This window comes from Macadamia integrifolia, chromosome 2 (genome assembly GCF_013358625.1).
Source record: "Macadamia integrifolia cultivar HAES 741 chromosome 2, SCU_Mint_v3, whole genome shotgun sequence".
Lineage (NCBI taxonomy): Eukaryota > Viridiplantae > Streptophyta > Magnoliopsida > Proteales > Proteaceae > Macadamia > Macadamia integrifolia.
In genome coordinates this window covers 19,843,811-19,866,989 of record NC_056558.1, presented here as the reverse complement: position 1 = coordinate 19,866,989, position 23,179 = coordinate 19,843,811, and the positions used below count along the sequence as shown (strand labels likewise).

The following is a 23,179-nucleotide window of genomic DNA, read 5'->3' as shown; positions in this document are numbered from 1 at the left end:
GCATGGAAGGGTTGGAGGTGGCTTTTTTTTTTGGTAATGCAAAATCTTATTGAAAAAAGGACCGGTTACAAGTCAAGGCATCAGCTTCGCAGAGTTGATTCAGCCAAGGAGTGGATTGAGGCCATATTGTCTTACACTGGATGGACAGGCCTCTCCTTGCAAGGGTGTCAGCAATACCGTTAACAGTCCTTGGAACATAAGAAAAGGAACACTCTACAGGGTTGGCACACATGAACCTAATATCCTCAATGATAGGCCGGATTTGAAAAGGAATACAACTAGAATTGTTTGAAAGGGCAGTAATCACCTCTAGGTTGTCTGATTCCACCCAAAGGCGAAAATATCCTAAACCAATTGCTTCCAAAATACCTTCCTTAATTGCTTCATCTTCTCCGCTAATGATTGAGTGCATTGGTGTTGGATTCAATGCATCCAACAGTGGAGATCCATTGTGACTACGAATAATAAAGCCTAAAGCACCAAAAGATTTATCTTTAACAAAAGATGCATTGGCATTTGATTTTCACCACATCAAGAGGGGGAGGAATCCAAACTAGATGTGATCTGGCCTTGGTGGAGTAGCAGTAGGAAGATCCACAACCTCTTCATGAGACTTGGCTCGATTGAACTCGTTGAAGAAAGCTTCAGCTTTGCATATTACATCAGAAGGGGTCCAATTATCTCTTTCGAAGATGAGCTCGTTCCTAACAAGCCAAAGCGTCCAAACCACAAAGGAACATAGGCTGAAGTTCTTCTTGGTCATTAGTTTATCTTGTGAACTGAGGTCACACCATTGTTGGATCCAAGAGTGAACGAGAAAGGAGGGGTCATCAGGGATCCGATGGGAAAGAGAGGACCCGAACCAAACGGCCTTAGCAAATGGGCAATGAAGAATGATATGGTCAATGGATTCAGATTGTGCTCCACATCTTGGACAAGAAGGATCAATTGGGATTTGTCTTCTGTTGAGGCCTTCAGCTGAAGCAACACCATTAGCAGTCATCCACCATAGGAAATAGCGTATCTTAGGTAGTGTGTTGCAACTCCATATGAAATTCCAAACCATACTTGGAATATTAGTCCTGATTGATTGATGAGATGAAGAGCCCCTACATTCTATTTCCTCCTCTTTTTTATTCGAAAGTAAGTGGTATGCGGACTTAACTGAGAATGATCCATTCCAAGATGCACCCCATACTTGAAAATCCTCTCTGATGTGTAAACCCAGTTGAATTTTCCTTATCTCACTCGCATCAGATGGGGAAAACCAGGAGGTCAAAAGATCATTTCTCCAACATCTGTTAATAGGGTCAATAAGGTCTGAAATCCAAACCAGATTGCATCCAGGGAGAGGGGGATGTTGGAGCTTGAAATGCTTAAGTGAGTGGACCCATTTGTCTTCCCAAATTCTAACCTTGCTGCCTGTGCCAATACTCCAGATAAGACCCTCTTCTAAAACGGATCTACCCAATAGCAAACTATGCCAAGCCCAAGAAGGGTGATTACCCACTCTAGCAGAGAGAAAGTTAGAGTGGGAGAAATAAATTGCCTTCAGGTGCTTTGCCCACCAAGATTCTGGATTCTTCCATAAATTCCAAGCTGCTTTAGCAAGAAGAGCATGATTTTGGAGCTTTGGATGCTTTAAGCCTAGCCCTCCTTTCGACTTCGAACAACACAACCTGTCCCATGATATCCATTGAATTTTGGAGTCATTCTCTCCTTGCCCCAAAAAAATTTTGCAGAAGCTTTTCGAATAGCATCATGGTGAGCTTGAGGTAATTTGAAATGCGAGGCGGGATAACCAGAAATTGATGAAACAACTGATTTTAAAAGAATCTCCTTACCAGTTGGGGTAAGAAGCTTTTCCTTCCAACCTTCAATTTTTGCCGAGGTTTTGTCTCTAATTTCTCTAAACAGAGCAACCTTATTGATGCCAAAATCAAGGCGGAGCCCAAGATATTTATGATGACCTTCACCATATTTAATATGTAATATACGAGAAAACCATCTTTTGAAACGTGGAGCTGTATTTGGGCTAAAGGTAATGACTGATTTTTGCCTATTGATTGACTGGCCACTGGCTTTGCAATAGAGATCAAGGCAGCCCTTCAGATTGTGGATTTGCTTTAGCTGCATTTATGAAAATAATACGCAATCGTCTGCAAATAGTAGATGAGATACTGCTGGTGCTCTATTTCTAACTCTTATTCCCCTTATAAGATTGTTCCTTTCAGCAAAGGCTAAAATTGAGCAAAGAGCTTGAGTGCATATAGTGAATATTGCCGGGGAGAGAGGGTCCCCTTGCCGGATCCCTCGAGTAGGAATAATGTTGCCATATAGAGTACCATTGATCAAGAAATTGAAATTAACAGAGCCGATCCCAGACATTACCATTTGAACCCATGAAGAATGAAACCCAAGGCGGAGGAGAACTTGTTCGATGAAGGCCCATTCTAGCCTATCATAGGCTTTCTTGATGTCAAGTTTCAAGGCTATAAAGCTCTTCTTGCCTTTCTTCCTACCTCTAATGTAATGATATAGCTCATGGGCTAGGAAGACATTATCTGAAATAGATCGACTAGGTATGAAGGCCGATTGCAGGGCAGCAATTATGCACTGGAGCACTTCTTGGAGACGGTTAGCCCTTCAGATTCGAGGCTTAGTGGATTTTTTTTTTTTTAAATGTGATAATAATAAGATAATACTGCATTATGAAAGCTCAAAGGTAATATTGTTATATACAATACATACAATATTGTCCTTCCCTTATTGGCTAACAGTTGCTCTACTTCAACCACATGCCTATGCAATTTAAAAATATTAAAACATTTAATCATGTCACAAATATCCAACAAAAAAGGAAAAAGTTCTTGAGGCCATTCTTCTCCTCCTCGCTATAATATGTTGATGATTTTTTTACAATCGGTTCAAATTATATCTTCCACAATTCCTTATTGTCTTGCCTGAGATTCTCCTTTGATAACTCTTCAAACATTGACTCATGTGCACTGCTTTAGTTCCCCAACACGATTATTTAAGTATAATCGAAAATTCATAAGGTAAAGACTCCACAATATCATAAAGAATTCACCAAAAGACAACTATGTTCAAGGGCATATAATAGTTCAAATTGTCTACAGCGAGCGGTGAGGTGCAATGAGCATTCAACGGCTGGGAGAGCCGACTATGCACCCCAACCGTTGGATGCTCACTGCACTTCATCGCTTCACCGGGGTTGATTTTGGTGCATATAATAGCTAGTTACATACAAATGACCCCATATATAAATAAGAATATGGGGAAATGTTCAATCTTAAACCTAGCTTCAATTATTGCATCTATCCTAATGCCTATTGAGGAACAATCAATAGTGGAAATTTGATACACATATTTTTTGAGAAAATTGTACACGCCACTGACACTGCACTCCCACTACCTGGGTCCTCCCAGTCGTGATACCGTTCTTTGATCCCTAGGTTCTATGGAGAGGAGCTGGATCCCTAGCTTGCATTCTTTACCCCTATTTCACAAATCGTGCTTCCACCCTGTTGGCTGTGATTGGGAAGCGTAGGCTACACTAAGTGGCACTCTCTCCCTTTTTTTTTTTTTTTTTTTTTTTTTTTTAACCTTGGAATGGAACTACCACCTATAAGAAACATGAAGTTGACCTCTCTAAACTCCATGTTACCCTCACCCATGTTCAAAATGCACCTTTCTCCGATATCCTTCAAATTACTGATGGGCCTACAGGCCCAGCCCACCAGATCCCCAGCGATTCAAATTACTTTATGCATGAAGGGACTATTGTTAGTTTAAACGAGAACGGAAAAAAAACATAAACGTACAGTACGGGTTTTAAACAAATAAAAACAATGAACGGTATGGTAAAAAAAAAACGAATGGCAAATGGACGAAAACAAACGGTACTAGTATTAAACGTGTAGTTTTCAAAAAAACGAAATCAAAAAAACAGCAATATACTAATGCAATTTAAGAGATTATTACCTGTATACATGCATCTCATATCCCAAAAGCTCTAGGAGTCCCAAGATAAAAAAGCCCAATGGTTTACAAGAAAATGAGATGTTGCTAACTTTAGCTTCTCTTTACTCATTGGGCTATAAGAAAATGAGATTTTTTTCCTATAAATAGTATGAAAGTTAAAAACCAAAAACCAAATACCATATTGTCTTCACTCTTCACTTTTACTAATAGGTTTTTTTTTTTTTTTTTTTTTTTTTTTTTTTAATTAAATTTTTTTTATAAAATTCCTATTTTACCCATAAAAGACGGATACACGTTTAAAACGGCCGTTTAAAACGGATTCTTTTGCCGTTTCTGTTTTTTTCCATATTGTATAATAGCATACGGGAAAACATGTTTTAAACGGCAAAAAAATGCAAACGCGTTTTAAACGCATTTTAACTAACAGTGGAAGGGACTGAGTTTTCCTTCACCTAGGGTAATGAGGAACTCTACTCCACCTCTTCACCATGGGCATCAGTCCCTCAGATTGCCAAAGAGGAAGTTAGTTTCCACTTCATCAATGAGGGAACTAAGTGAGTCCCACACTGACATTCTCATCCTTGACCATATGAGTCCCACACTATGATTGGTGCAGGGTAGGAGATACCGGAAATTTCTCTCCCCACCCCGCGACAGCATGGGAAATTCTTGCCATTCTGTCTCATGATGCACTTGTTGGATCTATCTCAGCAACCTGTTCAAAAAACTCATTTAACTGCCATGCTTTTTTACTGTGTTACCATGCTTTCACGCTTTGCTGCTTTATTATTGTGTTTGTCTCGTTCATTGAGTAAATGATTATTTCTTGACACATCTTGGCACCTTGTTGGCCCCCAAAGAACAAAGATAATCAAAAAGAGCAACACCCTGCTTGGCAATCCAGAGAAATACCTTGAGTATTATATTTGACTCAGATGGATCTTCTAATAGCTCTTCTATGAATCACTACAGAGTGGATAACTTCAAGCCAACTATACACCAACATTACTAGCTTGAGCGATTTAAGTATGTCAATAAACCGATGCCTGCCAATGCAGCCGAACCAGCCAAAAGCCCTGACTGGAGAGAGAGACCACTAGTTTTCTGAATTGTGGTCAAGTCCATTGAAGATGATACCGGCTTGCTTGAATCAGAAAAATCAAGATGCAACCTTAGGACCTGAAAAAGTTGTGTCGATAGAAAACATGATGCAGCCTACTGGAATTGCAAGCCTGAATTGCTCAGATCGAAGACACTAACGGAGATAAGTTCGGCCTTGAAGAAATTGATAGTGATTGAAAGATGGTGGAAAGTCCGTGAAAATAGATAGCAATAATCATCTCACTTAATGCAAAAAGCACAGATGTTTACCTTTAACCCGCCTTGTCTGGCAAGACTAACAGCCCCAATAAGGTCACTATCAGTCGCAAGTAGTACTTTGTCCCCTTCATCATCTTCATACTACATGATGAAACAAGAAGATTGAGCTAAACTGTCCTAAAGCAAGTGTAAGCAAAGAAGAGCAGAGCTTGATATGAAAACACACAAAAAACTGAGGACGATTCTGAACGTTGTCACTCCCTATCCTCTGCATGACAGCAGACACAAGTTCATCCAAATGTTCAGTACCTATGGGACATTAAGAAAGGTAGAAACTGTTATTCGGTTAGTATAGTGACCTACATGTCCCAGGTTTAGAAAAGGAATTTTCCCAGAAGAACATACCACAATTAAATCTATGCACACGGCCCTTACGATCCTGAAACTTAAAGGTAAAAGAATTCCCTAGTCCAAGTGGTCGATGCATAAAATTGCTAGCATCTGTACACTCCGATGCCATTAGTGCAGACATTTCACTGCAAAGCACATGTAGAACCATTAGTGACAGAAATAACCTCAAGGCATCAAGAAGACACCAAGATGCTACATAAAAATATATAAATAAAGCACCAAAATGTTACCTGTGGATGTCACACTCATTATCTGGTGGCTCCGAGGGAAGTGCAGACTCCCAGAAGTTTTGAATCATTGTGTTTGCCATATCATTGACACCTCCGGAGCTACCCTCAACCTGCAAAAACTGGCAGCTCAGTGCAAAATGCTAAAAGAACTAGTTTTTTCCAATTATGACCAGCATAAACTAGCTATTAATATATCAAATGCTTTTATTTACTAGCAAGACTGTCTGCTAATACAAATTTGACAAACTCCTGCCCTCCCAGCAGGTTAAAAGAAAAGAGAGAAAAATTGGTTACGAAATCCACATCCTGATTTGCAAACTGACAAATGGAAGAAATTAAACAATTTTTTTGATTTTTTTATTCTTTATATTTTGTGGATAGATTAGAACATTCTATAAGTTGTTAAGTCGGTGACCAGCTTTGCAGGTAGGTAATACCTGCAGAGATTTTTCAGGACCTATGTTGCCCTCTAAGTGATCGTTAACAAACTTTCCATCTCCTCCAAGTAAGCCAAGAAGGTTATTCTATAATAAAGCAGCCTATGGAATATGGACTGGCCATATGAACAGAGCCTGACATCAGCCCTACAAGCTAACAGATTTTCAGCTTTCCTCACATTGACTTTCTTCATATATACAAAAGAGACCTAAGTCTTTAAAATTCAATAGAACATGGAAAGATAATTGTATCTCTTTTGCCATGTAGCAGAGGTCCATAGATGAAACTTGCCATGTAAAGCAAAGTAGATGTAGTGGGCAAAACCATTTGGTCAACATGCGAGTCCCAACAGGCAGCAAAGCTTGTTGTACAAGTACATGCTACCTGAGTTAGAAATAAGGAGGATTAGGGTTAGAGATGAGGGAAGAAGAAAGAAGAGAGGAAGGAAGAAGAAGGAGAGAAGTTGAGACGAGGAGAACGGAAAATGAGAGCAAAACATAGGGAAGGCTTCTTACTCTTTCCCACATATATTAAGTTCAAACAAGTCTTAGGAATATTACATAGGCCTTCCTAAGGGAGGTGAAAGAAAAATAAAAGAAAATGCATATAAGGACAACTTAACATAAGACAGTTCCTAAAGTACCCCTATAAAATACATTCTAACAACCTGTCCTCACAATCAACGAAGGGAATTCCTAGATAATATATTAATCAAATATAAATACACAATTAGTGGATAAAACCTCAGTATTAAAAACATAGATAAGCTTAATACAGCCACCAAAAAGGCAAAGGAGAGGGTGGAATTGTCAAACATGAAGCCAAAGAATAAAGTATCGGTATTGGTCGCCGTATCGGTCGGCCAAAATTAAGATACGTATCGGAGGGTATTGTATCGTATCGGAGATACGCTAAAGATACGCACATAAATGGATAGGAAACACTTTTTTATACACTTTTGCATAAAAATTTTGTTAAAAAAAGCTATTGATAATATGTTATTATGCATAAATACTAAATTGAGGATATCACACCAAGAATTCAAGGTTTATAGTTGTCCCATAAATGTAAAATCCTTGTTCCCAACCTTGATTTTCACTTTAGTTAGAGAGAAATATGGCTGGCAACAACTTTGGAACAAAAACCCCTAAAAAAATCGTGTTTTTCTGAAAAATGACCCAACTTGGCCATTATATGATCGTAGCGCACTGTATCGGTACGTATTGTACCGAATCGGTCGATACATACCAAAACGTACATTTCACTCGATTTTATATTTTTCATAGAGTATTAGTACGTATCATATCATATCAGTGGCAGGGTTTAAAGTATCGGCCTGTATCAGCCCTTACCAATACGATACGGACCGATACAATACATGAAATTTAAAAAACCCTTTTGTATCGATATGTATCTTACGATACATACCGATACACCACCGATACGATACGATACACACCGATACGTACCGATACTCTATGAAAAATTCAAAATCGAAGTGAAATGTACATTTCGGTATGTATCGGTGTGTATCAGTATGTATCGACCGATACACACCGATACGGTCATAAAATGGCCAAGATGGGTAATTTTTTAGAAAACACAATTTTTTGAGGTGTTTTTGTTCCAAAGTTGCTGTCAACCATTTTTCTCTCTAACTAAAATGGAAATCAAGGTTGGGAACAAGGATTTTACATTTATAAGACAACTACAAACCTTGGATTCTTATTGCAATACTCTCAATTTATTGTTTATGCATAATACATGTTATATATAGCTTTTTTCAACCATTTTTTATGCAAAAATGTATAAAAAATTGTTTCCTATCCATTTATGTGTGTATCTTTAGCGTATCTCCGATACGATACGATACCCTCCGATACGTATTTTAATTTTAGCCGACCGATATGGCAACCAATACTGATACTTTAATCCTTGATTAGTGGTGTATCGGTATGTATCGTAGGATACATATCGATACGAAAGGGTTTTAAAAATTTCATGTATCATATTGGTGTGTATCGTATACGTAAGGGCCGATACAGATACGTATCGGCCGATACGATACAATACGTAATGATACTTAAAACCATGCATGAAGCGCACTGCAGCTAAGATGTTTGGTAGGGCTTGCTATGGCTAGATGCCTAACAACTAGGCTAGAGCATAGGTTGCAGATAAAGTGAACAAGGGGTTCAACCAAATAATGGGTGTTAGAATCTTTTATGTCCAGCAAATATCATGAATAATTTTGGTGCAAGATCTTGATTTTTTAAATCCAATTTCCAAGGAATTATTTTTATAAATAATAGGTTCCAATTTAATCCATGTCCTTGATCGCAGAGAAGAGAGCTATCCTCCAAGAAAATTTAACAAAATGCTACCTACAAATTTTCTATATCTCAAATGTTCTCATCTTAATGATCTAATCAGAAAATATGCATTTCGTGCTTAATTGCCCCATTTTCCCTTTTCTTCTTTGTTTCTCTTTTCCAAAAAAAAAAAGTGTATTCCCTTCACATAGCAAGTCATAATGATTTAAATAGTTCCAAAACAAGTGTAGTAGAAATGAGGGTGTTGAGACAGATGTGTGGCAAAACTAGGAAGGATAAAGTAAGGAATGACCATATTAGAGCTGATTTGGGAGTTGCCCATACCAGATACATGATAAACTCCAAGAAAATCATTTGAGGTGACATGGCCATGTTCAATGGAGGCTTTGGGAAGCATCAGTACGAAGTGATTTGATTCAGATTGAAAGATTAAAAAAGCTAGGGGCAAGCCTAAAATAACCCTAGGAGAAGCAATGAGGAAAGACATGCATAGTTTAGACATTGTTTCAAGTATGACCTCGAATAGAGCTGATTAGAGGGCGAGGATCCATGTAGCAGACCCCATTTAGTTAGGTAAAGACTGAGTTGTTATTGTGTTCCTTTTCTTTTTACTATTCTTTAAAATTGTAATTCCATTTATTTATTTTGGTAAGGATTCATGTAGCCGACCCCCTGTAGTTGGGATAAGGTGGAGTTATTGTTGACTTCTTATTGATGTAAATAGTTCCAAAACAAATGTGTTTGATTTGGTATGGCTTCTGTTAAGGACCCAAGCAAAAGTCAATTATATATTTATATATCACCAACCCTTTAAATGTTTTCTGTCATTTGAGCTGGGTTTTTTTTCCCCTACAGGATAAGATACTTTATTAATAATAAAATAGGAATAATACATCCTCAGAGAAGGACATCAAAAATCAATAGAGACCATGACTGAATACAATCAAATATTTGGCGTAATAAAGTGATAGGATATGTTATATTTTGTCGCGGGTTGATATTATGCATCATTTAGAATCCTTACTGGTGGGAACTGATGGGGAAACATCATATTTTGGATCTAATGCATTATACCACAACAAAAAGATTGTTGGAGTAGAATATTTTAACATCCATTGTATAGATACATGATCATGATGTTGATTCGCATTATCTTATCAATCCCCAATAGATGTGATAGTGATTCAGAATGTCTTGATTGAATATGTAGCCTTGACTATGTATGTAGGTTGATTTGATCATTCTTTGAAATTTTTAATCCTGGGTTGCTATGTGTTGCACTGTTAGCTTCACATGCATCGCACAGGTTTTACTTGCTAGGATGGAAGCTATAAAAAAAATTATATAAATAAATCCCAAATCAGCGAAACAGATACTGAAGCAGATAAATTTCTCCCATTAATTTCAAGGGCTTCCATATTTGAAGAGATAGATATCAGCTATGAGCAGATAAGTTCAAGATAACAGAAAAGTATACATTAACATGATACTTTACCATAGAAATTGCTGCATGAGTTATCTGGAGGACATCCACGCAAGCAGTAATGGATCCACCTGCAACGAAATATTATCAAATCCAGGATTATGAAACATCTCCCCAATCTAAGAAATTAATGCTCACCTTTATCTACAACAGGAAGATGTAAAAACTTCCCATCATGCATTATATGCAATGCTTCAAGGATTGTTGTCTCCAATTTTGCACATTCTGGGTTAGGCGTCATTACCTACAAAAGAAACCACAGAAGTAAGGTAATGCTACCAAATTGAAGGTAAGAAAAGCATCCATTAATTTAGAAAACTTGATGTTGGGTGAGTCATCTTCAGTGCATACAGGTATAGTATCAATTCACTAACAGAGAATATTAAGCAACACAATCGCATTATTTTATATCACTAGTATCAAGAGTTTCTTTAGTGTCAAATATGCTGGGAATGCTATTTAATATCAAACAACACATTAAGCTAACTAGCTTGTGTAAAATTTTAAATTCTGAATAATCGATAGGAACTGCCAATTATTCTAGGAAGGGAAGCATAACATCTCACGTCCGTGAAAAGCATGTAGTATGTAAGGACATTTCAACGGATAACTTACAGATCCAACCAACAGGTGATTGTATCAGTCTACATCTCCATCCTGCAAAAGGATGGTTCAATGGGTAAGCCACCCCCCAGCGGTCGGGTCTGGTCTGACCTAATCAGGTCAAAAGTTGAATATGAAATACTTTAAGCAGGTTCATATTCTACCTGCTTCAACTCAATCAGTTGGATCTACAAGTCTTACAACTAGGGCCCATATCTCCCTCCCAGTATTATCTTCTGACCTACCCTGTGTTTATGAGGCAGATAAGCTTCCAGGAAGTCGAATCCCACAAGAAACACAACCTTCTACCATCTATGCACCTTCGGTTCAGTGGAAAAAATTTACTATTTATCCAGGAACTATTGGCGTCACAAACTTGGCAGAGTTCAACAGTATTAAGAATCCTAATTGACATGAGTTGGTGAATCTGGATATTTCCATATCACCACTTCAGATGGCTTATATGAAGTTTCCCATATTTACAGTTCACTTGTGAAATTTTAAAAGGCCAAACTCTCTAATTCTGGCAAACCTAACTGTTTCCAGTTCCTTCCAGGAGATGGGGAAAGGAAGTGCACTAGATTAATGTGCCCATAGATACTATGTATTTCCTAGGTGAAGTTAGATAATAAGCATCACAAAATACAGGAATGGCGTGAAGTGAACCTATAAAATATCTAACCCCATTGAAGCCTGAACATTCAAGGGTATAGTCCTACGGCTCATACTGCAGCTGAGTTGATGTGGTTTAAGTCACTGATTCAAGAGTTAGGTTTTCCAGCCACCAAACACAGCTTTTAGAATATTAATGTGGCCAGACCAGCAGCTTCTGTACAGTTCGGGTTTAGGTCCAGGTCTGACACTTCTTTTTGCACTTCAAACCAGACCCCAAACTGTGATACCATTACTCTCCATGAACCAGTCATCACCATATAAAGCCTACTTCACCACATCAAATAAATAAGGGGGAAAAAAAAAAACCTACTTAACATATGAAGCATTAAAAAACATAACCTACTTAACTAATATGAAGCATTAAAAACATAACGAATGTTGATTCTTAATGATCCATTAGAACCATCACAGCTTGCTAAAGCTACGTTATATAGCTCACCACTGAAGAGGAAAACAATAGGGTGAATACACACTTGGAAAGATAAATTACGAAAAGAAAGGTGAAGTAAAGCACAAGAGCATGTAGGAACCTTTTCGACAAGAGTCAGCTCGGGGGAAAGATTTTGAGCCACAACTCGCATAAGCACATCTTTCGAACTGCAACCCAGAGCAACAAACAACTATGTAAGTATGCAGCAAAATACAAGGCATTAGACACCACATAAAGTGCATCTTGCACATGAGTCCATGACAGATGACAAGTGTTCTAAGCCCCAGAGAGATGAGTTGAGAAAAGGCTCATACGTAAGTATCCCCTGAGGTTTGTTTCCAGTTGCAATAATCACTGAACTAATTTGCAACTCTCGCATCTTTTTTGTTGCAACATAGACAGTATCTGAAGGAGATACTATTGCAACCCTGCAAGTGAAGACAGTATAAAAAATTGGTAATAAGAAACCATTTCCGAAATACCAACATGCAAATGAAACTCTGAAAAAGGCAGGCCAACAATTAACTCATAAACAAGTTATATAGTACTTGGAATTTTCAGGGATGGTTGTTGACAAGGAAGGCTTAAACATCCGCTTTCTGAGAGTTTCTATGAAGGCATATGGCGCTGCAACCAAAAACATAAAATAGAAAAGATAGAAATATATCGATTTGCCACCTTGCATGAAACTAATGAGAAATTAAAAGTGAAAATGTATATAGATTCCTATCCTAGGTGAGATTTAAAAGATGATATGGCACCCGCCTCGCCCCAAAAAAAAAAAAAAAAAAAAAAAAGAACAAGATCCATGAAAATGGGGGCACATGGGGTTGGTCTCTTGTGAAGTTTCACTGCCACCACCATTGTACAGCCAATGAGGTAGGAATCTTCAGCTTGTAGTTTAGGCCTTCAAAATTTTGGTCTTCCAATTTGAAATGGCATGCAAACTAACAAAGAGAGCGGTGTTCTTCCATCAGATATGGTGCTTATGGTAGAATTTACCAAACGACAATGGCATAGGAACATGTCAAGCCCTTTTTGGCAGCCAACTAAAGCCACTAAGTGGAGGATTCTATAGTCACCAACCTAGCAAGCATGTCCTAACTATTAAACTGATCCAACACATAATATACATTGTTTTAAACTCAAGGGAAAAGGAAACGAAAAACTAAAATTGATTAGTTTTTTTTCCTTTCATCATCATTTCAGTATTTACTGGAACTCAGCCATGGATTTATCAGTACAGGTTTTCAACACGAAATGGTGATACCACGTAACTTTAGTTTTATTAAAAACAAAACAACACTTTCTTAGTCTCCACTCTCCAGATATACAAGATTCAATAAAATTGAAACTACACCCACAACAGATCTTTAACCATAAAGAAGTAGAAAGATCTTTCTGGGGGAACTAACCTGGAGAAGTGCTTCCCCACTGATGCTCCACCCCTTCCACAGCAGCTACAATGGCACTTCCTTGCTCTGCAGCCTTTTCCATTTTAGATATAGCATCATAGAGGCACTTTGTAATATCCAACAAAGCAATAACTTCACCATTTTCAACGACAGGGAGGTGCCTAAACTTCCCTGGAGAAGAAACGAGGAATAATGAAAATATGAAATAGGTCAGAACAATTGCTATATGAGTACAATGGACTCATACGGATGTAAAGCTATCTGAAGGTAGATTGATGAAAGAAATCCACAGTGGTTACAATGAGACTCCAAAAAAATCATTGATTGTCTTCACCAACATGATGATAGGAATCCCAACAAAGTCCTACTTCGTGCCATTATGTAACATACTTAGATTTGTAAAATTCAGTATGAGACATTAGCCCAAAGCTTGCATGAGGATTATAACATTTAACTTTGTCTAGAAAAGCCTCTCTATGGACCTCACATGTCATTCTCCTATCACTATGATACCTACTGTTGCAAAAACTGTCATTCTTTCACCATGTTTCCAAATTCCTTTTCTTCTGATATCGTTTTCATGTTAGAAAAATAGACATATTGACACACACACAACACCACCCCCCCCCCCCCAAAAAAAAAAAAAGAAAAAAGAAAAAATAAGTACTTTGCACCATTTGGAAGCACATGTTCAAAGCGACTGCATTTGAGAGCTTACTATCTTACTGACCTCAATAAACCAAGCAAACGAGCAGCAAATTGAGCAAATGAAACTAACCCTGAACCATCTTCTGCAAAGCCTCAATGGCTGATGAATCTGTCGGAACAAAAACTGGATTCCTCGTCATAATTGTTGAAACAATCGTCTGCTGTGGCTTCAACCCTTCCGCTACAACTCTATTGGAAATGTCCTGAACCGAGAACATAAAAAATTAGAGAAATTAAAGCAGATATGAAGCCTAAGACAGATAAAGCAATGAAATAATTAGCACCAAACCTTGTCAGTAATGATTCCAGATAGTAAACCATTAGCATCAGTAAGCAAAGCTGCAACAACACGGCGAGACGTCATCCGGCGACAGGCATCAGAAACAGTCGTTCCATCAGGAATTGTGAGTGACTTGGACAATCTCAACTTCTTCACCGTCCTCTCTCCAATAGCAGACCTGGTCAATTTTTTTTTTTGAAAAATTATTTAAACAGCGATTGCAGGAGGAAAAAGAAAAAATGAAACCAATTAAACTAAAATCAAGCGTAGTTCAGAGAACTGGAATATACGATTGGAGAGGAGATGACGGCCTCGTTTGGGTTCCATTACTGATGCCGTTCTCAGAAGAAGAAGCCGATTTCCTTACCGTTGACGAACTACGCCTTGGATTCAGATTGTTCCTCCTCGGATGAGGAATTGGTTGATTGCTCATCTTGGAGCTGCCGAATTACAGAATTGAGAAGAGAAAAAGAGATCGATTCTTCGGATTAAAAAAATAATAATAACAATAAGTGCTTGAAACCATGAAAACCCAACTTCTCTGTACAGAAAGCGATTACAACACAATTAAAGGAGAGAAATAGAGAGAGAGGAAGGGATTCGAAGGGCTACTAGTCTGTGGTTCGATTCTCTTCTCCTAAGTCGCTCTCTTTCTTCCCTCTCTCTCTCTCTCTCTCTCTCTCTCTCACACACACACATTCTTCGCCGTTCTTTCCCACCAGTTTGCTTTGCGATCTTTGAGATTTAAAATATTGGCTTTAGAAGTGCGCTAATATGACTCAGTTTTTTTTCTTGTTTTTTTGGGTAAGGACGCTCATAGGACTCAGTTCTCATGGGAGAATTAATATTTCATTCTTCAAAACAACACATTAGGCCTTGGGTTGCGTGCGATCACCTTGGGTTTTGTGTCAAAATGTTTATGAGAGTTGGATATGCATTAAACACTATATTACGCCATAAAAGAATTAAAAAAAAAAATCCTACCATATGTGAGAGAGAGAGAGAGAGAGAGAGAGAGGAGAGTGTGGATCAGATTCTCGTATAAGAAGGTATTTTTGTACGGGCTGATCCACACAGATGGAATCAATCATAGAGTTGGTTGTTAGGTGAATTTCATATGTACGGATCAATCTTATACAAAAATGATTCTCGTGTGAGAATTTCGTCCGTTTTTGAGAGGGGAAGATGGGGTGAAGTAGAAAAAAAAATTAATGAGTGAAGACAACAAATATTGCTCATGATGAAACCCCCTCTCCCACCTCCCAAGAAAAAGATATTTGCATCATTCATCATGCGTTGCACTTTTAAATCACATAGACATATGTTTTGATAGGTTGAAGAATTTGGAATTCCATAAACATTTTTTTAGAGAGGGATAAGAATGCTAGAGGGTTATTTTGAAATCTTATGTGCTAACGAGATTTTAATTGTAGGATCTATCCTAATTAACCATCTTAAATAAAATTGTTGGATGAGGAGAAAACAAATATAAACCTTCAAGTCTCTGTTAAACCTTTTTCTCTTCTCTTCTCTCTCTCCCTGCCCCTACTACTGACTCGCTCGAGTCTCAGGGACCCAAGATCCCTCTCTCTCTCGCTTTTCTGCTCCTCTCAGCCCCTTTACCTCGATCCCTACTGCCCCATTGCCGCTTCACCCCCTCTCTCGTTGCCCCCTCCAACAATGCTGAAGTATCACTTCCCCCATCAAAGCTTTTTATTTCCAAAAACAAATAAACAAACAAATAAAAACAAAAACACTAACCAGAGACAGACAATTGCAGCCTCAACAAAGGAAGAAATCTTGAATCTCGCACTCGGTGCTTCTCTCGAGCAGTCAAGACACAGATTCCTCCTTCCATTGATATGCGAGGTAGTTCTTCAGCCAGGAGGTTTTCTTTAATTTTACCTAAAGAAGATGAAAGGAAAATCCGTAGAAATTAAGAAACTCAAACTATTAAATAAATAATTACACTGAGAATAAGGGACTATGATTGAGATATACCCAACCTCTTCATTTGGAACATCATGATTAGCATTCTTCGTGTGGAACGAGGCCTCTGCAAGTATGAATGGTGGTGATTGGCTATGTCATAAAATTGGTTTTTGTTTTTCTTCATTTCGTTTAGTTAATCCAACAATGAAATGATGAACTGAAAAGTGGGGTTTGATTTATTGAACCCTACTCTTCAAATTTTGAACATTTGAAGCTTTTTATTCTTTGAGTTCGAATTTTGATCTTGGCCTTTCCCATCCCCATTGTTGCTACAGATTTTTTTACCTTCTTTCCCTAATCTTAATTGATTCAACCATGGATAAATGGAACCCAACGAAGAAAAAGGAAATAGTGGGGACTAGAAATGAAGATCAACCGAATTTGTCGAAAGGAGTGCGAGCCGAAGACAAAGATGGAGAGGGAGAGAGACAAGAAGAGTGACCGTAGAGAGGCAGTGGTGGGCAGGTTATGTGAGATGACAGGGACAAATGGATGAGATCATTTATGTTTCAATAGTCAACAAACATTCGCATATCTTATTATTATTATTATTATTATTATTATTTGGCATATCTTATTCTAGGTAATTACCTACTAGCATGTCCACCATTTTTCCATATTTTTAAGTCAAATTTAAATTTCATTGTGTATTAATTTTCCTCTTTGACTTTATATTGTATTGATTTGAAATTTTGGTTAAGGATAACTAATGTTGTGGTCAACATGTATGTTAAATTTGAATCCCAATTGAACTATGGGAAATTTACAGCGCCACCCCTTAGAGGTGGTACTATTAGAGACACCACTGCATAATTCTGAATTACGCTTACACCCCCTATCGTCAATCTCTGTTAAGTGTGGATCTAAAATAATAGTTTTACCCTTTTGACTAAAACACCTGATCAAATTATATTTTACCCAAGTCCCTCAATACCATTAACCTTCACTCACCTTCACCGTGGATTTCAGAGGAGGGTTTCCTGTACACACATCAACCCTTCTCTACCATTTTCATCATCCCATAAGTTTTTTTTTGTCCATTGAATAAATATAAGAGAACCTCTCCCACGTCTTCAAAGCTTGGTGATGGTATCATTTGTTTTTCAGAGGGTTAATTTGTTTATTAAGAGAATTAAAATATGATACTTGTTGGATCGGTAGATAACCTGATAAATAAGAAAAAGTAATGCAGTGCACAAGACTCCCGTTACTATAGGGTCTGGGAGTGACAAATGTACCCAGTCCTACCCCACTACTTTGCAAAAGAGGTTGTTTCCAAATTTTGATCGGTAGGTAACCCAACTAGGGGTGAATTAGATAATATAATATAAAATGGCTAATTGAAAATCTTCTACACAATCCAAACTATGTATAGTACCTAAGGGTGTCAATTTGGGCCTAGAACCAAGAATCCTCCCAGAACTGTCCTGCTAAAACCCGATATCAGACTGTCCCATTAATAGAGGAGGCAGTACTAGGATCTGATTTTGGTATCGAATAGTAAATGGGACGCGGCTCCCAAACGTACCAGTACCAAAATACCAGTTAGGTATCGGATGGAACCGGAACCATTAGTACCATTTCAAAGGATATAGAATTCATTTTCTTATGTTTAAGTTTTATGGTTATAATTTGATGTATTTGGGTGGTATTTTCTAGTTTCTACAATAAAGGTTTTAGTTGATGGACTTTTATTCTGTTAGCATAAATTTGTTTATGATAGCACAAAGATTGTCTTTATGGCTGTCATTATTTTTTTGTTTTTATTTTTGAGAAGCTTACATATGATCATAGAGAGTTTGAAAAAGTAAAACCATGATTTGTATTTTAATTTGCTTTATATAGTAAGGGACACCTTAGATCTCATGATAATGAAAAATCCACAAACCTAATAAAAAAAACATCTCATTAGGAACCATTAAAGTTCTTTTTCGTTTTCTATATTGCTTAGAACCATTTAAGAACCGGTATCATCCCATCCCGGTAGTAAATAGGATTAGGATCTAGGTTTGATCTCATTAATTAAACGGGGTACTACTGGGATTGGCACCTTTAGTATCAGTACCGATATAACCTTAACTCAAATACCGAAAATCGACTTGATTGACACCCTTAATAGGACCCATAAATAAAGATAAATGACATTTATGACGTCACTTAAATATTTGGCACGATGCACCTTTACGAAAAAAAAAAAAAAAAGGTTTACTGCCAATATTGAATGAAAACTTTAGAAACTAACACGAGTTTATCATTATTTAAGGAAACGTAACTTTGAATCATGAATGCCACGACTAGAGATGTGAATGCCTGCACATCATGTCATGAAATTTCAACTGTTCAAGCTTTGATGAAAGTCAAAAGACTTGCATCAGTATGAAAGAGACATGGCAAGTAGGGAGAGGGTCTTTCAACTTCAACTTTCCTCCACCTCTTCTTAAACCTTTTTGGTGGTTGCTTTTTTTTTATATTTTTTTAAGGGAAAAAGGAAATTTCAATTGTTAAATAAGGTAACTTAAAATATGAATGTCAGGATTTGAGTTGTTACTGTGAAATTGTTTGTCTAAGGCTATGTGACGAAGAAGTAGCACCAATTTGTTCATAAACAATGTGGTATAAATAAAAAATTATAGACATCCAAAGAAAAGGAGATGGCGCTCCAAGGCCACGAGTTGGTGTTATTTGAAAGTGATTTTTGTAACTCCTTAAGAGTAGCTCCAAACCTCCTTTACTCTCAACCATCTAGCTTGTGCTTGTTTTATCCCATAGAGAAGCTCTCGTGTGATGACTTCAATAGTTTTTCCTGTTATCATATAATTGGTATATAGTGAAACATATTTTCTCAGATTGATAATACAAGCAGCATCCGTAAGTTAGTTACTATCTTTGTTGAGCTTCTATCTTCTTCTACTTTTTTTAGACTACCATTCCTTGTGCTCCTTCATTCTATCTAGTTGCAAGATTTTTTTTCCTTGACCTCGCAAGATTTGTTGATCCAAGATGAATTTCATGGTCGCTCTCTACTCAGTTGCAGTTCATGAATCTCATCTTCACCCTGTAAAACCTACCATTTCACATTGCCCCTATCCTCAAGAGCTTGAATCAAGCTCATTAAGTTGAATTATTTAGTACCATAGGTATGTACGCAACATAAGAGTGATCGAGGTCAAAGATGCCTTAAGGAAGATGAAAGTAGGAAAGACACCAAGTCCGGATGAGGTCTCAATTGAAGTGTGGAAGAGTTTGGGACCACATGGAATCGCTTGATTAACCAAGTTGTTTAACAAGATTATGAACACGAAAAATATGCCTGATGAATGGAGGAGAAGCACTATCGTTTCAATTTACAAAAATAAAGGAGATATGCAACAACTATAGAGATATAAAACTTATGAGTCATACTATGAAACTATGAGAGAAGGTAATAGAAGCTCAATTAAGAAGAGAAACTTATATCTCTGAGAACCAATTCGGTTTCATGCCTGGAAGATCCACTATTGAAGCGATCTACCTACTTAGGAGGCTTATGGAAAAAGCCAGAACCTACAAGAAGGATCTTCATATGATCATCATTGACCTGGAAAAGGCCTATGACCTGGTTGCCAGAATTTAATCTGGCAGGTTTTAGAGAAGAAAGAAGTGTCAAGTAAATACGTGGATATTATTAAAGACATTTATAGAGATATAGTGACTAGTATGAGATCTATGAGAGGTGAAGGTGCTAAGTTCTCAATTAATATCAGGTTACATCAAGGATCCGCATTGAACCCCTATCTATTTACACTTGTCATGGATGATTTAACCAAGAATATTCAAGGAGAGGTCTCGTGGTGTATGCTTTTTGCAGATGATATTATTCTGATCGGTGAAACAGTGACAGAGATTAATAATAAGTTGGAACAATGGCGACATATTTTGGAATCGAGAGGTCTCAAGATAAGTAGAACGAAGATGGAATATATGAGGTGTAACTTTAGTAGATCGAGGATTGATAGCGAAGAAGTGAAAATTGAGGGGAGAGAGATCCCACAGAGTGACTACTTCAGATATCTGGGCTCTACGTTAAACAAAGAATGTGAGATTGATGATGATGTTTCCCACAGAATTAAAGTAGGATGGATGAAATGGAAAGGGGCGTCTGGAGTGTTATTTGATCGACGTATTCCTTTAAAGCTTAAAGGAAAATTCTACAGGACCACCACAAGATTAGCTATGATGTATGGTGCAGAATGTTGGGTTATGAAGAAGCGTAACATAGATAAATTGAGTGTGGCTGAGATGAGGATATTGAGATAGATGTGCGGCAAAACCCTGAGAGATAGGATAAAAAATGACCAAGTTAGATCGGATTTAGGAGTTGGCCCAGTACGAAGGAGTGACCAGACGCTGATGAATGGAGCTACAAGGGCTATGGGCAAGCCAAAATTGACCATTGATGAATTAGTAGAGACATGCAAAAGATAAGTCTTCACCCAAGTATGACATTTAACAAAGCTGCCTAGAGGGCTAGGATTCGAGTTGCAGACGGGTCGTGAGTGGGATGCACCAAAGAGTTTTTTTTTTTTTCATATACTTGCGGATCTATGTAGCCGACCCCATTTAGTTGGGATAAGACTAAGCTTTGTTGTTGTTGTTTCTGGGTTCCCATTTAAATGCTTGCTATTTGAGTCTGTTTGTGTTTAATTTATGCTTCCATCACTGTTTATCATGCCGTATGTGAAGGTAAGAGGAATCATAAGATACGACCAATTCGGTATGAATTCCAAGAGTTCAAAGAACGTGGGCAGTTAAAAGCTCAGTGAGAATTTTCAGTTTGTATTACATGGAAGTAGATGTTGATGTATTTACATTATCAACTCATTTTGATCTTAAAATAATAAAAGAACATTCCAGCAGAGAAAAAATTTAACAAACATTCCAGCAAAAAATAAAAAATAAAAAATATTAACACCCACCACCAATGTTTACATATTGAGTACAGATAACCAAGACCTTCTACTCTCATTGTGTGAAGCGGATCTTCGTAAGCTTGATCTTGAACACTTACACAAGTGGTTCCGCAGGCTCCGTCTGGAGTCACAAGGATCTAGGGAAGGACTAGTGTCAGGTGCTCCCATGCAAAGGCTTGAGTTGAGCTTTACTGATGGGAAATTCTGCCAGCTGAGGTTCCCGAAGGAGGAGGATCCAATTGGTGAAATACAGGTACAATGGTAGTCTAACTTGCAGAAGGGGGCTGAGATTGAAGTGGGCTCTGGTTCTTCAGCCGAGCAGGCACAGAAGGTCAAAGATATGCTCGTCCTAGCTACTACTTTGATTCTTGGGCCATTTCCTGGAAGCTTGACAAAAGAAACTATGCCATCCCAGCAGAGAGGGCATGCAATGGAGACTGGAGGCCCATTTGTGGCAGTCGAAGTGCTGTTGGTGGAACAGAGATACAAGGCACAATGAGTGCAGAACTCATGGCCACAACCTGCAACATGAAAACGAATATGTTTTAAGTGATGAATTGATCATGCTTGATGATAATGCATGGCATGAGATGACCAAAATGACACACACAAAACAAAGCAGCAAAATGTAGACCAAGGTTTTGAAATACAATACACAGAAGACAAACTCAGGTTGATTTGATGGGCCACTTGTTATAAATATTGTGTTATGCAACTTCTGTCGGATTTGATAAGAAAGATTCAATTACATTAAATCATAAGAAAGTAAATTCGAGAAGCCATACACAAGTAAGATTGGCTATAATCTGATATACAGAGACCTCGTCACATTCTACCAACTTGCAATCGTTCAATGTATAAGGAAACACCCCTCAACGCAAAGGAAAAATAAAATGAACTTTACACTTAACATTGAAGTTTGCTCCAACATCCACTCAAAGTAGTGTTATTTGGGTCAGAAGCTAGGGGCTAGTTTGAGAACATCTCCGGGAAACAACCCAGATGTTCCTAGGAAACTGATGTCTTGGATGACTTAATTTCATGCATGTAGATCCATTCTGCTAAACATTAGTGCTTAGTAGAATGGTTTGCAAATGTGAGAATAGCGGTTCAAAGATTCGGAAGATTTCTTTTCTGACTGCTCCAGGACTTGCTTACATTTTAATTTCTCCAAATTCATGTGTCAAGCTGGTCGTTGATCTAAAATCTTCATTTGTTAGTCCAAACTGCCAATGGCTGAACTAGCATCTTTGATCATTACATTATTTATTTCTGTGGTTTTAGCAATGAGGATCCAGCATACTTGGTCATTGATACATAGGCTGACTAGATGCTGAACTTATATCTTGGATTGTACAAGGAAGAAATTGTTAAGTTTTTAGATAATGATATAGTGAAACGTTGATTCTGAACCCTCATAATGGTTTTGATGATCCACAAGGTGGTAAGTGATCAGATGGTTATAAATATCTGAAGCACTGTATGAAAATTTCCTAATATATTGAGATGGATCGATAAACATATTGATTACTTGTTTGCATGGATCAATGAGCATGAGCTGTATATATAACATCCAAATTTAACATTTGATCATAAGACTTGAAAGACAGACTGCATAACTTGAATTCTCAGAAAATATTGCAAGCTTCGGGTATGACCAACTCCAGTGATAGTCCAACTTAAGAAGTTTCAAATCATTCATGTCGCTGCTTGTAAACCTCAAGTACTGAATGGAAACCTCACACAAATTGGTTTGCAGCTTTGAAGGGGTAGGGATTTTGAGAAACCTGTTTCAGTAATTTGGAGAGTCAGATTCATTCCAAATCTTCACATCTACGAGTAGAAACCCAGTAATGATCTCTCTTGTTTATTCTTCAGATGTATTATTCTAACAGTCCTCTTCACTC

General features: G+C 37.7%; 1 protein-coding gene across 7 annotated transcripts; it reads right to left on the bottom strand.

Annotated features, from left to right (window-relative positions):
* Window positions 1-4,855: 4,855 nt before the first annotated feature.
* LOC122089885 (CBS domain-containing protein CBSCBSPB3-like) lies at window positions 4,856-16,710 on the bottom strand. Of its 7 annotated transcripts, XM_042659644.1 has the most exons (16): window positions 16,338-16,485; window positions 16,104-16,236; window positions 14,622-14,771; window positions 14,341-14,509; window positions 14,122-14,254; window positions 13,344-13,514; window positions 12,477-12,555; window positions 12,243-12,356; window positions 12,029-12,095; window positions 10,359-10,464; window positions 10,233-10,291; window positions 5,967-6,076; window positions 5,731-5,861; window positions 5,552-5,634; window positions 5,377-5,466; window positions 4,856-5,184 (listed from the first exon to the last, which is right to left on the bottom strand). In XM_042659644.1, the coding sequence occupies exons 2-16, from the start codon at window positions 16,187-16,189 to the stop codon at window positions 5,014-5,016; spliced, it is 1,719 nt and encodes a 572-aa protein (XP_042515578.1). In that variant the 5' UTR covers window positions 16,190-16,236; window positions 16,338-16,485; the 3' UTR covers window positions 4,856-5,013. The 7 variants fall into 7 exon arrangements, 6 of the variants coding, with proteins under 6 accessions (XP_042515578.1, XP_042515614.1, XP_042515570.1 ...); XM_042659680.1 differs by lacking the exon at window positions 16,104-16,236 and having other exon boundaries at window positions 4,856-5,149; window positions 16,338-16,708; XM_042659636.1 differs by lacking the exon at window positions 16,104-16,236 and having other exon boundaries at window positions 16,338-16,703.
* Window positions 16,711-23,179: the final 6,469 nt, after the last annotated feature.